This window comes from Podarcis pityusensis (genome assembly GCF_964106645.2).
Source record: "Podarcis pityusensis genome assembly, chromosome: 4".
NCBI classification, from domain to species: domain Eukaryota; kingdom Metazoa; phylum Chordata; class Lepidosauria; order Squamata; family Lacertidae; genus Podarcis; species Podarcis pityusensis.
This window is the reverse complement of record NC_138027.1, coordinates 65,445,506-65,462,740: the sequence shown is the minus strand read 5'-3', so window position 1 is coordinate 65,462,740 and position 17,235 is coordinate 65,445,506. Positions and strand designations below refer to the sequence as shown.

The following is a 17,235-nucleotide window of genomic DNA, read 5'->3' as shown; positions in this document are numbered from 1 at the left end:
TACATGGATGGCACTTGACTTAATACTAAAACACATTGCACAGCTTTGGGGCATTAAAAATTCTGATGCATTTTATAAGGGACAGCCTCTCCTTGGCAGGGATTTACAAATGTTCAAAGCTTATTTCAAGTGTGGTGTGAAAACTTCAATTCCTAATTCAGGTTGCTTATGCACCTACTTTGAATAAGGAATGGGGAGCCACTTTCAACTTCATAAGGGATCCCCTCAACAGAGTTGGATTTGATACAGAGCTGAAATTGGAAAGGAAGACAAGTAACCCTTCTCTTTGTGAGCAGAACTGGCTTCTATTTGTAGATGGAGCAGTTTGAATCCTAGCCAAAATATAATTAATTATTGACGATTCTTTGTGCAGATATTGGGAACTCACTATACATTAGACAATCTTCTAATGTGGCTCAACGTCTCCTAAATGAGCCCCATGGGATGAGAGTTACCATATTTTTTCCTATTAATTTTTCAGCCTTAGGCCATTCTACTACATGTAACAATCCATTTGTTAATTGATTTACATGATCAAGCTTTTCCATAGGTTTGTGTGTGTAGCTGAGAGAAAACTATTGCTTTCCACCAAGTAGTTAGGATTAATTGAAAGTCCTTGCTAAAATTAAGTACTGTAGATACTGTAAACCTTTTGCTTGTCAACAAAATGACGCAAAAGTGTGGCAAAAACGGTAGATTTATCTTGCACTCATGCTGATCTTAAAATGGGAGTGTTTATTGGGAAATGGCGGGAAGTTCATACAGGAAAATATCACCTTCTCCCCATCATTGCAAAAGTATGCTCCTCATTTATAGTGGACCTTTGCAAGCTCAGAAGTATAGACATGATTTTAATTTTTTTGTAATGAACCCTAACCCTAAGCCTGAAAAAATATAAGTAACACAGGTCTGTACAAATGCCTAGGCTTAAAAGGTCAGTAACCTAAATTATTAATACCAAGATAGATTCACTTCCTACAAAAGAAATTAGACCACTGTGTGTCTTTGCTGGATTAGTTTCATAGTTGTTTTCTTGTGAGAGGTTACCAATTTTAACCAAGGAACGTAATCCAGTGTTGTACAAGTTTAAGTTTGCTGGCACAATGGAACTTCACAATCCTCTTCTCTATCCTGCAGACTCCCTAGAGCCCCCCAAAATTGGAGTCCCACAACCTTTTGGAACAGATTTTGAGAGCACTGAAGTGGGAAGATATGAAGTTCTGTGTGAACAGATGTGTTCTGCTCATGTACAGACCATACAACCCAAAATGTTTTCACAGTATAGTCCTGCACTTATTGGCAGTAGTTCTACAATCTTGGACAAGTTCCATGCAGCTTCTCCATGCAGTGGTTATAACGTGTATAGCTGTTCAGGATATGGATTACCAGCATTGCATAGCAACTCTCTACAGTAGCTCAAGGAGTAACATTGTTGACCCCAAACAAGATTAAGGGCTGTAGTAAAGTCACCACATTAGCACAAAGATTTCTGCCTGTACAAAAATACTTCCTTCTCCCTCCATGCCCATCCCCAAATCTGTTCTGAGGGCTCCTCCAAACCTCTGGAGCTGATTAGGGGTCGAAGATGGGAAGAAAATTCATAAACTCTCCACAACCACTCCCACCTACAGTTGTAGTCATTCTATAAATTCATCTACCATTTCCTAATATTTTCAATTAATAAATACCGGAGTTCATTAATTCAGCCTCCCAAGAGAATATATTTATTTGTATCACAATGGACAGAAAGAACCAATTAGAGTAGGTATTATGTAATGGCTACAAGTGGCAGCTGGGAGGTTTCGGTTCAAGTCAGCACCATTCCACATAATTGCCAAAAAAAAAAAATATTCATCCTTAATCCACTCTCATTGTGAATGCAGTATGTTTGAAGGGGAAGGGGGATCTGAGGGCAGATAGGCAACTGAAAAAGAGAGTAATTGTGGTTATTGAGTAGGGGAAGCCACCAAAAGGGACAGCTAAACTTCTGCTATACCCAAAAGTTAATAATTCATACTAATACAGTTCTAGGTTTGTTTGGTTTTTTAGAACTATAGACTGAGTAGAGTTAGACCTGTCAGCAATTTAAGTTAGGTCTGCTTTTTCATTCATAGAAATCATTTTGTGTTCCAGTAATCCTCAAACCTAAGCTGCAGTAACAACTTATATGATCCATGTATATTTCACAATACTGAAGATTGTAGGAACTATATGTATGAGCTAGTATTTTACACTTTAGATTGTTCATGAGAAGACACAACTCACATTTGAAAACCCTTTATAAGAGCTACATGTTGAGAAATAGCATTGCTGTAAGAACTACTCCTGTGTTAGACAATTTGGATGCACTACTAAGTGGTTATGTCATTTCAGACAACACTGCTATTTAACAGGGTTTCATGTCTTTTTAATTAAACCACCATAATGAACTTAGGTACATAGTCTCAACTATACATTACCAGCATACTGCATTATTCCTTGGCATTAGCTTTTTCCTTCTCAACAAGGAAACAGGTTATATTCATGCCCTTAAAAATTAAACCACTGTTAGAACTGAATACATGCACAAACTTTACATCTTGTAAAGAGGAGGAAAAGTCAATTTACATCAAACCAACCAACCAATCTTATGTTGCTGTGATGATCAAATGGGTTAATTCACATATTGCCCTGAATTAAGTTCCTTGAAGGAAAAGTGGGATAAATGAGTCATCAACATCACACAGCTGCCCTGATGCTAGAAATTACTTGCTGGATCATAGCTAGTGATTGGATCATAACCAGAAGTGGGAGCTTAAGTTGGAAGATGTGATAGAACTCAGTGGCAAATATGTAAAGCAGGAGTGGGAAGCCTGTGGTCTTCCAGTTGTAGTCCAACAACATGTTGAGGACCACTGGTTCCCTAATTTTAACATATAAAACCCAAGGTCCAACCCCTGATATCTCCACAGTTTAAAAATAATAATTTGAGGCTGTTTTAAATAGTCAGAATTAGGACAGAGAAATACCCGTTATCTAACACATCATTATTATATTTTTTAGAATTTAAAATTTTATTGTTAAGAAAATATTTATTTCTTAAAAACCCTTATAACTTTCCCTGGAAGAAATCTGACAGGAACTGGAGAGCATCTGGTTTATGATGAAATGAGGATGAGAATGTGTAAATGTCCAAATTGCAACACGGTAGAAATAGTCAATGGCAGTGCAGTGGGATGATAGCCAGCCAGAAGTCCACAGCCATAAAGGAAAAATCCACATGACACAGACGTTTGGAGAGGGACCCTACGTATTGAAAGAATGAGTGGAATAGAGTTCCATCTTTATTTAAATCCAATAGGAAGGGAAAGGTGTTGCTCTGGAATATGGTCAATAAATTAAAAAGGGGATACAACTCCCCAGAACCATTGTGTGTGAGTGATAATAGCAAGTCTCCAAAGTTATTTAGTACTGAAAATGTACTAACTTTGCCCTGAGCAAAAGGCCCAGGGTGATCTGGGCCCTAGCTATTTGGTCCTAAAACTGACCAGATGGAAAGTGACACAGAACTTAATCTTAAGTGGCACCCAGGACCTGTTGTGAGATGCAAGTGTTAAACCATTTGGAAACTACAGTACTACAGCTCTATCAAATGCATTGCATATTGAAGCAGACAATTGCCAAGAAAGTCCCAACAAAAGCATTATTTGACTTCTAAAAGGAACACTGTAGAATTTTGTTGAGGGATTGGTGAAAAAAAAGTTTGAAAAGGATAGTTAAGAGGAGGCTTCCTCAAACTCGGGCCTCCAGATGTTTTTAGCTTACAACTCCCATGATCCCTAGCTAGCAGGACCAGTGGTCAGGGATGATGGGAACTGTAGTCTCAAAACATCTGGAGGGCTGAGTTTGAGGAAGCCTGGTCAAGAGGGTCAAATCTCTCTAAGTGGCTTGGGAGCTACTGAAACACAATACACAGAAGCTCAGCTAAAATAGATACCACAGATCTGCAAAGGTATGACCAAAGCTATGAGGATGCCAAAGGGTTAACAAGCAGAGACGCGAGGCAAAAAGACACTCTTCAGAAAACAGAAGAGTTGTCTAAATGAGGATAACCAAAAGGAACACAAACTTTGGCAAAAGAAATACAAGCAGACAAAAAGGAATTAAAAGGATTATGAGGATTGTATTGCTAGAAACATTAAGACCAACAATAAAACATTTTAGAAATACATTAAAGAGACATTCTAGGGAGACAGTTGGACCTTTGCACAACAAATGAGTCCAAGGTGTGCTAAAAGAGGAAAAGGAGATTTCAGGGAACCTAAATCAACCCTTTGCATCTGTTTTCACTGCCAAGTTGTAGAGCAGATCCCTGTGTCTCATAATGGAGAAACGTAAGTAGTGGGGATTTCCTGAAGAAATTTGTATTGGGACTTGTGCTTTTTAGCTTGTGCATTACTGATCTAGAGTTAGGAGTGAGCAGCAAGGTAGCCAAATTTACTGAGGCACCAAAATATTTAGCGCTGCAAACCATGTCAGATATTGAGACTCCAAAAGAAACTCTTCAGACTGGGGAAATAGGCACTAAAATGACAAATGTAGTTCAGTGAAAAGAACTGTAAGATTATGCATACTATGGCAAATATATGTAAATATATCTCCTCACTTCACATACATGAATGGCATCTGAACTGGCAGAGCCTGACCAGGAAAGAAATCTTGCGACATAGTGGATAGTTCAATGAAAATGTCAATCCAATGTGAAATAGCTGTGAAAATGGTGAATTCTGTCATTAGGAAAGGGATCAAAAATAATGTATTTATACAAATCTATGGTGCAACCACACTTGGAATACCTTGCACAGTTCTGGTCAGTGCATCTCAAGAATATTTTACAACTCGATATGGTACAAAAAAGGGGGGCAGCCAAAATAATCCATGGGGATGGATCAACTGCACTATGAAGAAAGATTACACAGGGTTTTTTTTAGTTTGGAAAATGGGCAAGCAGGCAACAAACACACAACAGAGGTGTATAACATGATGCATTGTGTGATGCAAAGTAGATGTAGAGAAGCAACAGCAGGGAGAGGGTTGCTTTTCTTACATCCTGCTTGTAGGCTTCCCCATAGGCATCTGATTGGTTGCTGTGGGAAGCAGGATGCTGCACGAGACAAGTCCTGATCTGGCATATATTCTTATTCTAGCATTATCAGAAACATTGTCAGTGGCAAGACTTCCACGATCTCATGTCCATTAAATGCTTCTAACCAAGCATGCACATTGTAATGCTATTAAAAAGCATGCTTAAACTGTTGTCTTAAATCAGTCTAAGACCAAGAAGCCAATCTATCCCACACATAAAATATACAATGTGTGCAACACATTGTACACACAGGTATATAGGTTTGGTGAATTTTAACCCCCCCACACCTCTTTCCTCCCTCGTTTACAAAGGATAAAATACACACTAACACCAAAACGTTTACTTCATCTGATATCAAATACTCACAAGGCAAGCAATATACGAACTTCAGTAACTTTGAGCAGAACCTCCACCCCACCAGCTTCAAAACTCAATGAGCAGAGGCCAATTCAACAGTATTGTATATGTGTGGTTAGACAAGTGCGGCTGTATGCAGTTCCACTTCTGAAATTCTTGTTTTTTCAGTTAAGAAACTTTAGCTGCATAACAAAATTTAAGAACTTGAGTGTTCTATGAAAACTGTTGTAGACAAATCAGTTAGTTAACAGGAATTAATTATCCTTGATTAAAATAGAGATACAGCACTAAGGAAACACAAACCAATCTAGCACTTTTAAATATTATTAGGACTATGTTAGTCTTTATTGAACTTTTTAGGTGTGCTACTCCCACTCAAACTGAAAATGCTCATTCAATTTGTTTCTCAACTGGTTAATTTCAGATAGAAATTTTCAGAACTTAACATCCATCTCCTTTATAATCTCAGATTCAAAAACCTTTATGCAGTTGTACCTCATAATTGATGGAACTGAAAGTGAAAACCTTCTTTAAACATAGTGGGTTTGATCAAACACTGCAGTTCCATTCACACAACAGACTTCAGCATGCACAATGGAACTTTCTCCCCAGTTGCCTACCCCCCCCCCACAGTGAACCATCAAAATCTGCTCCAGAGATAGGCAGACTCTCCAGAGCAGTTGCGAGCGGAGGTGCGGGGGGGGGGGGGAGAAAGTTCTGCTTTACACGAAGAAATCTGCTTGTGCAGTGTTGGATACATTTTTCCTCTTTATTACTGAAGTGTAAGAATGTTCTAAATCAGTAGTTCTCAATTAGCTAAGTACCGCAGATCCCATTTTTCAAAAGCCAAACCGTGGACCCCGTACTTTTGAAAATACTGATATCTCTATGGTAGTTTTTGTTATGTGAATGGTGCCAGAGATCTCCTGGGTGGATTACGCAGAACCCCCGGGGTCCATGGACCATTCTTGGGAACAACTGTTCTAAATGAATTGAAATCCATTCTCCGAAGGGACTGGACTCCAGAGGGAATCCCTCCCCAACAGACCTCAGCACCACCTCATATGCTGTTTCAAAAGTTTCTCCAACTCTCCTGAACACCTTTTCAGGAGGCACCTGGAGTCAAAGATGGAGGAATCAGCATAAGCCATACTGTGACTAGAGTTCTGCTCTTGGGAACTCAGGATCTAAACTAAATATGTATAATATAATAAATGTCGAACTTTTAAGGTAAGGGCAAAAGCACCTGTTAAAATGTTAAGTTACAATATAACATTGCAAGCCATTCAGTTTAATTAACAACTTAAATTTGGTGTGGCTACTATTTTAACTTCTGCATTACCACTTCCACATAGGGAACAGCTATTCAAACATACATAATTTTCAAAATAAAAAATTCTCTCCCCTCACTATGGCAAATTTATCTGTGAAAGAGGAAATTCAATATCAAAACCAGTATAAAAATAACATGCAGCTAAAACTTAAAAAGCAGATTTAGGCATTATGAATTTTATAGACAATCTCTGCCTTTTCTATTTTCAAAATGTTACAATTTGACTTCAAGGGGTATTAGGAAAAAACACTGCACTGGCAGACTGGGCACTAGCCTGCACATTCAATCAAAATTCCATGATAATTATAGGGCAATATTTTTTATTATTATTTCAAAACAGATTGAGTGAAGTTTAGTGGTGAAAAAAGATGAAGCAAATGAGGGAGTTTAAGGAAGTGTATTTACACACAGATGTAAAGGTCTAATTGGTAAAGAGGCAAAAATAGTTGTAATATTTCATTTAACTTTTCAGAGTCCAACATCATCTGTTTTTAAAAGAAATATAAATACTTCAACATTGGGCAATATATTGGTTTGGTGTAACTACAAATGTTATGCAGTTTCAGTCTTCTTTAAGGTATGGACTTGAAAACAAAATAATTATTGAGGTGGAGTTGGAATGTATTCCTCAGTTCCATTTAGATCTGCAAGTGAAAGAAAAGTATGAAAAGTCACGAATTACAATTTCACTATATCATATAATCTATGATAAGCTTAATATATTGTGTCGCTTGAGTTGCTGTTCTTGGCTGCCCTTTTATCATGACTATGCATGACGGGCATAATTTTATTCCACTGACATCAAGGATCAAAAAGCTTTTGGCTTCAAATTGACTATAGATAAAGAACATTGGAAAACTTTCCATCTCTGTATGGCTGGCTAATGTAACAATGTTAATTTCCAGTTATTCATATCCAAAACGCTTAGATCTGAAGTATAAAGGCACATATGTTCATGAACAGAAATGGATCACTGATCAATTGGTTGAGTACTAAAACACCATTAGATAAGCTTTGAAACACATAGTTAAGCTTCGTCTTTCATGAAACCACTTACTGACATGCTTGAGAAAAGGGTGTTTATTCTGGCAGGTAATAATGCCCAGAGGCCTGATGACCAGTACTCTACAATCCTGCTTGTCCCTCTTGCTATGTTAAGAGGTTAACCAAGCTCTGGGAAGTGAGTTCTCTGGAATTCTCTTCCTTTAGAAGTGTAGCAGGCCCCAGCATTGTTGTGAAAACTTCTCTCCAAACCCGTGCCAAATTATTTTGTTTCTGCAGTTTATAATAATTAAAGGCCGGCAGAAAAAACTTGGGAGTGGATATGCTCAAAATGTATTTCAACTAAACTGCCCTGACACAAAAGAAATCAGTGGGCTTGGGCACCCCTAATTATTCTTATGATTACCTCTTAACAGAGTGGGGATTAGTGGGGACCATCATGGCTGTGAATTCTGGAAGACCTGCTCCTTGCGGTCCTTTTCTCCCCTGGCCTGGGAGGGTGCAGACCAAACTGACTCCAGTTACAAAAGCTGAGGCTGCTGAACAGACTTTCAGGTTGGGACACTGGTTTTTTTGAGGGGGAAGGGAGGGGTGATGCTATTATTGATATTAATCTTTTATATCTTATTACGATTAATGTGGAAATTGATTAATTTGATTGTGTATTTTTTGATGTGTTTTATGTATTGCTTACGACAACTTTTGTTATATTTGTGATTACAGGTGGTAACCATTTCACATGGAGGTTCAGATCCCAGATCCTACGTGTTGGTGGAGCATATGAAAGCACTTCATGCCCTGTTTGCACCCATTCTGCCTTGGTGATTGTGTGTCAATTCAATGCGCCTAAAATGGTTGCCACTTGTATGTTAAATTTCAGCCTTGAGCATGGTTTTAACTATGGAAAGGCAGCATACAAATGGTTTATGAATATACTGCTGAATGGAAGCTGGAAAACAACAAACCAGGACTATTTTTGAGAATCTACATCGTCTACTTATATACAATTTACCTGTTAGGGAAGTGAAGGTAGTGTTTTAACTTAAAAAGAGACACGAAGGGAACTCAAATTTGTGGGGGAGCAATGCCATCTGCACTATAAGTCATTCTTTCTCCTTAATTCTGTGGAGGGCAGGGCATTCTTGCTCAGTGGAAAAGGAAAGGCTCTCTACGTTTACTCCAAACCATTATTCTACATTTCTGCGTACCAGGCTGTTACAATTTGCAGACCCCTGGCCAAGCAATATAACTTGAGTTGAATGATACAAAGTGTTAGCATACTCTACCCTTGAACAACCATCTTAATACTTTGCATGTACTTACATCATCAATATCTTCATCATCATCTCCAATATCATCAAATTGGATTTCATCATCATCACCAGGCCCAAAGGTATCGGTTTCATTAATTTTGGCTAGTAGAAATTAAAACAAAATAGAAACACATTTTAGCAGCTGTTTTACTGTGAGTCCCCCCACCCCCGTTATTCGTAACAGCTTCTGAAATGACCAAGGAAATTCTTACCATGCTCTGGAAGTTCTCCATATGCCTTCAGACTTCTGGCTTCATCTGCATTGTACTTTAGAATGACGTCAGCCTTGTTATCCTAAATAATAGTAAGTTACTAGTAAGTAGTATTTCGGGGGGGAGGGAAATAATCTAGCTCAAAACTTACTTTAACTGGACGTTTAAATTGTTATTTCTTATCAAGCCCTATATATTGAAGAAGACAACCTCCTAGCCCCGTTATAGACCAATTTTTGCTGACAGAAATTATTTCAGCAGAGGCATGTACTTTTCAAGTTTATATAATAAAAACAGTTTCAGTACTAAAAATTATTATTAGAAGACCTGGAAGTGAGAGGGGAGGAGAATGAGCTATGTACTATAAAGCTCAACTTGTAGGTGCTACAAGTCAAGCTACACTTTTTCAGCCGCATCATCTCTGCTACTTTTGACTCTTAAGAAACTCCAAATTAATTATATTTATGAACCAAAGTGTGTCTAAAATTGGTAATTTACTAACTTTTCTATTGCTTGATTCTACCCCACTTCCTTTCTCATTTATGTTGAGCCTACTATAGGAACTGGCTAGATTGATGGTCTGTGGTAGCGCTCCTGTCTTCCTAGTTGTGCTAGAAATCTCTCCTTCTCACCTCATCCTCTGCAGAGACAGGTAGGTACTGTATTTTTCGCTCTATAACACGCACCAGACCATAACACGCACGTAGTTTTTAGAGAAGGAAAACAAGAAAAAAAATATTCTAAACGAAATAGTGGATATATGATTTTTGTGGTTCATGCTGTGGCCACAGACATGTGATCTGACAGTGAGTTTGGAGTAGCCCAATGCAAAAATCCTGAGGATCCATGTGGATCCATGCTTTGTAACCACGGAGGAGGGAAGGAAGGGGAACCATGGATCCTCTGCTCACGACTGTAGCAGATCTCCACCACCACCCGCAGGCATTCGCTCCATAACACGCACAGACATTTCCCCTTACTTTCTAGGAGGAAAAAAGTGAGTGTTATGGTGCAAAAAATACGGTATATGACACAGCTAGGCCATACTACACTACACATTAGTCTTACTGGAACTACAGGAGCAGCTCACACACACACACAGACCAGTGCATGACTTGAAGCTTTACCAAATGGGCTTTGTACAAAGCATACTTCAGCACATATTCCATACATTTTAGTTATCCCTTTCCCTTCTTCCTAAGGGGAAGTTATTGGTTTGTTTTTGTTTTTATTATGTATTGTGTTTTTACCTTGTGAACCACCCTGAGATCTACAGATGAAGGGCAGTATACAGATTTAATAAATAATGAAGTGCCAGCAGGTGTGGATAGGTTTATAAAATATGGTCCATACAGGGGATCAAGGTGTTTGGGCTTTTAATGTTTACACCAGCAACTCAGGTTTTGGGACTCCTCACTTACAGTTACAAAAACCAAGAAAAGAAAGAAAAACAACAATATTTACCTGGTAATCTCTTAAACCCACCAGTATGATATCTGATGTATTTATCCAAACCTAAAATTCAAACAAATAATTAAGGAAAACCTACAAACCCAAGATTCTTCCTCATTAACAATCTAACAACAATAATATCATTGGATTTTTTCAACTTCAAAATAATAAAAATAAGTCACTCACAATGTAAAGAGCAGAACCAAGAAAGAGCTTGAGGGAAGTTGGAAGAAATATAATCAAAAGTGGCAGAAAAGTAGATATGGTAGCCACAAAGCCATAATAAGTGTGATCACCAAGGAAAGTGGAGAATAAAAAGCAGCAATCAAGGAATGCAAGACCCTTTACGGACACAAATGTCAAAGAGGACAGGGAAATACCGTATTGGCCCGAATATAAGCCACACTTTTTTCCAAATTTGGGTCGTGAAAAGTTAAAGTGCAGCTTATATTTGTGACCTTATGGCTCTCCCCCCCCCCCCCCCAGGAAGCAGCCCAGGAGCATGGGGCAGTGGCCCACTGCTCCCAAGCCTCCCCCAGCTGCCAGAAAGAAGGGGGAAGGCCGCTGGCAAAGCGGCGCGGCTCCCCCCCCCGAGAGCAGCCCAGGAGCGCGGGGCAACGATGCGCAGCCCGCCCGCTGCTCTCAAGCCTCTTCCGGAGCCAGCTTGGGGAGGGAGTGCTGGGAGAATTTAAGACCCGCCTAGTTCAGGGCGGTAGCGCTGGGAGGCGGGCTGCACCCATAAATAAGCCTTGAATTTTAAAGGTGCGGCTTATTTGCAGGTGCAACTTATATTTGGGCAACAGGTAAATAGGAGAATCAAAAAAGGAAATTATTTAGGAAGGCAAGGAATGAGAAGAATCCAACAAATATGCTAATAGAAAAATGAACCTTTCACTTCAAGAAGAACAATGATGTATTAAGAAAGAATGTCTAGGTTTTGTCTCAAGAAAGCCAATTTAAACATTGATGAGAGCAATTGCAGTACAGGTGACTCTCAACTTACACTGAGGTTATGCTCTGGGGATAGTGTGTAAAGCCAAAACCACGTATACTCAAAACACATTGGGTTCAATAGCAGGTGGGATTCCCAAAGTCTTTCTCCCCAGACACCTGCCCCTTTTCATTAAAAGCAATTTCCCTCCAAGCATATAAAGCTGAATCACAGAAGTTAAATGTGCGTAAGTTGTGAGTTACCTGTACAGAAGTTGATGAATTAAGGAGTGGGTGGAAGTAAGAGTTTAGTATACTGGAAAACAGATCCATAGAATAGGATGGCCTGGAGGGGAGGAGGGAATAATATGGAGGGAATGTAATGGTATTTAGAAACTCCATCCTGGACTTAAAGTAGGAGAACAAGTTTGGAGTCACAAACTGGGAACATTATGAGGGAAAGCAAGGGAGCAATCTGTGAAAATTCTCTAAAACCTTCTTGAAGATGGCAAAAACTTTAGCTGTAAAGAGCAGGAAAGGGGAAAAAATTGAAGAGCAACAAGACATTCTGAGTGACAGTCAAATGGAGGAAGCTGCAGCGCAATTGTTTAGTAAGGAAAAAAGTAGGGCAGATCTGTTAAAATTAAGTGTGGCTTTAATATTTTTCTGTACACACTCAGCAGACCAGGATTGAGAGGACAAATAGTGGAGGTATCAATCATGTTCTGACAGACCTGACAGAAGGAAAGGAGAGTAGAGCAATAGTATCCAAACTAATGATGTCAAGACCCATATTCTGTCAGCAAACTAGTGTAACATGGGTCATGTTATAGAGGAATCACTACAAATATTTGTTGTTTACTCTGAAATTCATTAGTTAACTTCAATCACAGAGTCCATTCTAGCAAGTCTTTGGAAACACTGGTTGAAAATACATACCTTTTTTCTTAACTTTCCTCTGATGTGACATAACCTCTTTACACCATCAAAACATAATGCCTCCAGTCTGCCATTTCCCAACATTTTGATAACCTGGGCATACTCTGAAAGACATGAAATGGAGCTGAACCTTGACAGTTGTATGCATACCCAAAAGAGGGAGCAAGCTTGTTTTCTCCTGCTCTGGAGGGTAAGACTCAAACCAATGGCATCAAGTTACAGGAAAGGAGATTCTGACTAAACATTCGAAAAAACTTTCTGACAGAGCTGTTCAGCAGTGGAACAGACTCCCATGAGAGGTGGTGCACCCTTGCAGGTTTTTAAGCAGAGGTCATCTGTCATGGAAGCTTTAGCTGAGATTCCTGCATTGCAGGGCATTGGACTAGATGACCCTTGGGTCCCTTCCAACTCTAAGAGTCTATGACTCTATGAAAACGTATGTGCTATTTAATAAACCAGAAGCAAAATGTCAGATTTTTCACAGCTGCTTGAGTTTAAAATGTCTCAACACAAAAAATGGATCCAGCCACCAAAAATATATGACTACATTCAGTACTACTGGATTACTAAATCCACAAGCTGACCCTTGTATCATAAAACTCCTAAGTGGTCAACATAAAATAAAATATACATTAAAATTATTGATCAATCTGTTAAAAAAATTAATGTGTTTTCAAAAAGAAAATATGGCTAATGGAACTAGAAATCCTTTTCACAAACTATTCCCCTAGTTCACCATGCTTGTGTGCTAATTATTTGGTTACATTTCTGAATTCTTTATCACACACAATGTTAAAAGAGAAATCTTGTTTATCAGATTTTCACTCATTTTAATCTTCTTAAATTTTTCACAAGGCTAATTTAAGCACCACCTGACATTTAAAACTAAAGCAAGTATCTCTGGAGATGCCCGGATTTGTACCAAAATATTATATTTTTCTAAACCCTCCTCCACCCCCCTTCCACCTCTCCTTATATCTTGTATCACACGTTTCAAACCGTTCTTTCAGCTCATTGTTTCTTTTAATTTTGCATATAAGCTGTTTTCTTTCGGGGAGGAGAAAGGTGGTAGAGAACACGTATCTTTGTACTTCTCGTTTGAATTAAACATGCAAGTTCTGTGTTTTCTCCCTTTCCCAATTAAAGAGAGCTACAAATACGGTATGTCTCCTCCAAAAGTTTCATGTCCAGAAAACCATGGCAATCCAATGACATTAACCATAAAATGTTACTGCATGCATAGGGGATGACAAAACTGTATGTCTCACCTTGTCCATCTTCTTTGAACACCAGTTCTCTTTTTTCTGATTCATTCTCATTCTTACCTCGTCTTCTGTTTTTACCTCCCTTACCTAAATTGCAAGAAACAATGGGTTACCATAATTTGAAATCCTGCTTGAAAAATTATGTTGAATAAATTAGTGGCATATCAGGCCTCCCAAAAGTTTTTTTTTTAATAAGAGAATATTTTTTTCTGAAATAGCAGATTTTCATCTAACCCACTCTATGTTCCTTCCTCTAAGGCAGTTAATTTTTATTTAAGACTTGGAAGGCGCTCTCAGTGCTACAACTAATAGTAACGGCTCCTAAGAGCTAATTCAGTAAAATTCAGATACAAAGTATACAAATTCCCCAATAAAGGTACAAAATATAGACTATCCCCAATAAAAGGTAACACAACTACTTGTGTTTGTTTCCAATAATCATCTACAGTTCTGCTAAGGTTTGCAGACATTTTCCCTTCTTCAAATGCATATATTGTAGTTAGCTAACAGAATTAGCTATACTAATACAATTTTCTAGTTTAGTAAGTTCTAAGAGGAAAAGTAGTGCATATTCAGGTATATTACACCAGAAACTTAAATAACCGTGGAAACCGAAGGCAGGTTTATACCAGGAAGAATATAGCTTACATACCATCTACAACACTAACACCATGTAGAAAATATGGATTAACACCTAATTATAAAGCCATTAATAATAAATCACAGAACAAACACATAATCTCCCCCCATTTTCAGTGTGTGTAGTAGCTACTAATGAATATCAAATTAGTAATTTAATGGAATTTATAGCGTAAAAATAATTTGTCCTCTTCCAAAGGCAATGGATGTAACTATTTTGCACATATATCTATATGTATGTAAGTAAACAGTGACGTAGAACAGGCATAGGCAAACTCCGGCCCTCCTGATGTTTGGGACTACAATTCCCATCATCCCTAGCTAATAGGACCAGTGGTCAGGGATGTTGGGAACTGTAGTCCCAAACATCTGGAAGGCCAGAGTTTGCCTATGCCTGACATAGAACTTCTTGCACTGAAAAGATTTGTATAACACTTTGGAAATCATTTATCCTAAACTGTAGGAGAATGTATACTTTGAAGTTCAAAATCAAAACTCAAATTCATCAGCTATTTAGACTACAAATCTGAAGGCTTGATCTCTGTTACTGATTCTGGGAATCATATTTAACTGGAAATTGGGGTAAAAATACTTTTAACTGGATATGTATAGTTAGCTATTTAACAATTTCCATCCTGAAGGCTTGACCAGGCAACAACCAAACAGGATGTGACAGCCACTAAACACTTAACCATTTCAAATAAACAGTTATTCAGCAAGGAAGCTGGGTCTAAGAGAAACACCAAGCACACTTATTTTCCATTCTGTCTTTTTGAAGAGTATATTGAAGAGTATATTTGTGTCCATCTGAGTACAGAAAAACAAAAAAAGGCCAACAGGACCAAAGAAGAATCAAGTGACCAATGTCTTTCAGGGGCTCTGATGCCCCAGGAAAACAAACATAAAGCAAATAATCAAAACCAACACAATAATCATAAGACACAGCAAATGAAAGGGAAGTAAAGGTGAGGAAACAGGCCTTAAGTGTGTGTGGGAGGTGTCACAGTAATAATAATAAATAATAATAATAATAATAATAATAATAATAATAATTTATTTATACCCCGCCCATCTGGCTGGGTTTCCCCAGCCACTCTGGGCAGCTTCCAACAAAACACTAAAATACATTAATCTATTAAACATTAAAAGCTTCCCTAAACAGGGCTGCCTTCAGATGTCTTAAATCACCAATTCCCGTACAGGTCCCTGCCACCCAGACGGCCTACAAAGGGTGTGTGATCCTACACACACGTGTAGTATTGAATATATGCAATAAATACACGACGATTCTCTTCCAAGACACACACTTGGGAGTGAGCCCAGTGAACTAGGCGGGCCTTAAATCCGAATATAAGTCCTCCGGTTGGGGAGACTGTAAGGTTGCGAGGGAAGAAAGAAGGGAAGAGAAAAAGACGCGAGAAGGAAGGGTGGCCACTAGACCCTCGCCTCTCTTCCGAAAGAGGAAGGCGACGCACTTCAACCCCAGCGGAGGGCCAGGCCCAGGGGCGCCGAAGGCAGCGCCTTATCCCGGGGCGGGACTGAGCCTCGAAGGGGAGAGGGGCGGCCAGAGGCGCCGCGTGGAGGCGGAGGTCTGCCCAGGCCTCACCTTTATTCTTCGGCATGGCGGCGGCGTCAGGTGCTGCTTAGCGGGCGCAGCGTCGGCAGAGGCGGGAAGGAAGGACGCGCGAGCGGGGTCGCCCTCCGCCTTCTTTGAGCTCCTGGCTGAGGTAAGCAGAAGACCGTGCGAGGCGGTGACGCGCGTCTCGCGACAGCGGGAGAAGGGAGGCGAGAGTGCCGCGCGGGCTCCGCCGAATCCCTGCGAGAGAAGGAAGACGAGGGAGAAGCAAGCGTCGTCTCTTCTCCGTCGGCCCCAGAATGCACTTCGCCCACGCAAGTTCCGCCAACCGCTCGCGGCCTTCTCTCTAGCGCCCCCTCCTGGTGGGAGGAACAAGCTGACGGACTAATGTTGTTTTGCTGCACGGCGGGGGCGGTTCATTCCCTCCCTGCGTGATTACGGGCAGGGAAGTCCCGTGCGTCATTGGCGCGTGAGGAACGGTGCCTGCTCATTGGCCAAAGGCCACCCAGGCCGCCAACGCAGTCCTCTCTTTCCGCAGCAGCTGGCAAGCATTCAGAGGCAGCCTCTGCCTCCTCAGGGGATGGTGCCCCGGCCTAGTCGCTTAAGGAACCCCTTTCTCTCTTTAATGGCTATACTTTTCAGTTTTTCTGAGGTTCCTGTGCCATATTGATCCGGCCCCGCGTCACTCACCAGCCATGACTTTTTAAGATTAAAGAGAGATGTAGTGGGGCTTAAATCAGTGAAGAAGGGGTTTAATTTTAAGTGATGTACAATTCTATGATTCTGTTATGATTTAGATTCCTGCATGGCAGGGGGTTGGACTAGATGATCCTCAGGGTCCCTTCCAACTCTACTGTTCTAGGATTCTCTGAAACAATAGGATGAGAGAAGAAGCCAAAGCCAAATACATAATGGCTGGAAAGAACTTGTTAAGTCCTATATTCAGGTGGTAAATCATTTTTTACCATCTGAATACAGTATAGGACTTTACTGCTTTGAGTTAAAGCTAATGCAGTTAAGGACCAAACTAGGTTTGTTAGCTCCACATCTGTGCCCATAGGTGTTTCTAAGATCAATTTGCCAAAGGGAGTT

The 17,235-nt window shown here is 39.8% G+C and overlaps 1 protein-coding gene across 1 annotated transcript; it reads right to left on the bottom strand.

The window, feature by feature from the left end:
• Nucleotides 1-2,385: 2,385 nt before the first annotated feature.
• Nucleotides 2,386-16,439, bottom strand: EIF1AX (eukaryotic translation initiation factor 1A X-linked). The gene is made up of 7 exons (XM_081001682.1): nt 16,174-16,439; nt 13,932-14,015; nt 12,664-12,767; nt 10,807-10,857; nt 9,343-9,424; nt 9,141-9,232; nt 2,386-7,459 (listed from the first exon to the last, which is right to left on the bottom strand). Exons 1-7 carry the CDS (start codon nt 16,187-16,189, stop codon nt 7,454-7,456), a joined length of 435 nt encoding a protein of 144 aa, XP_080857808.1. The 5' UTR covers nt 16,190-16,439; the 3' UTR covers nt 2,386-7,453.
• Nucleotides 16,440-17,235: the final 796 nt, after the last annotated feature.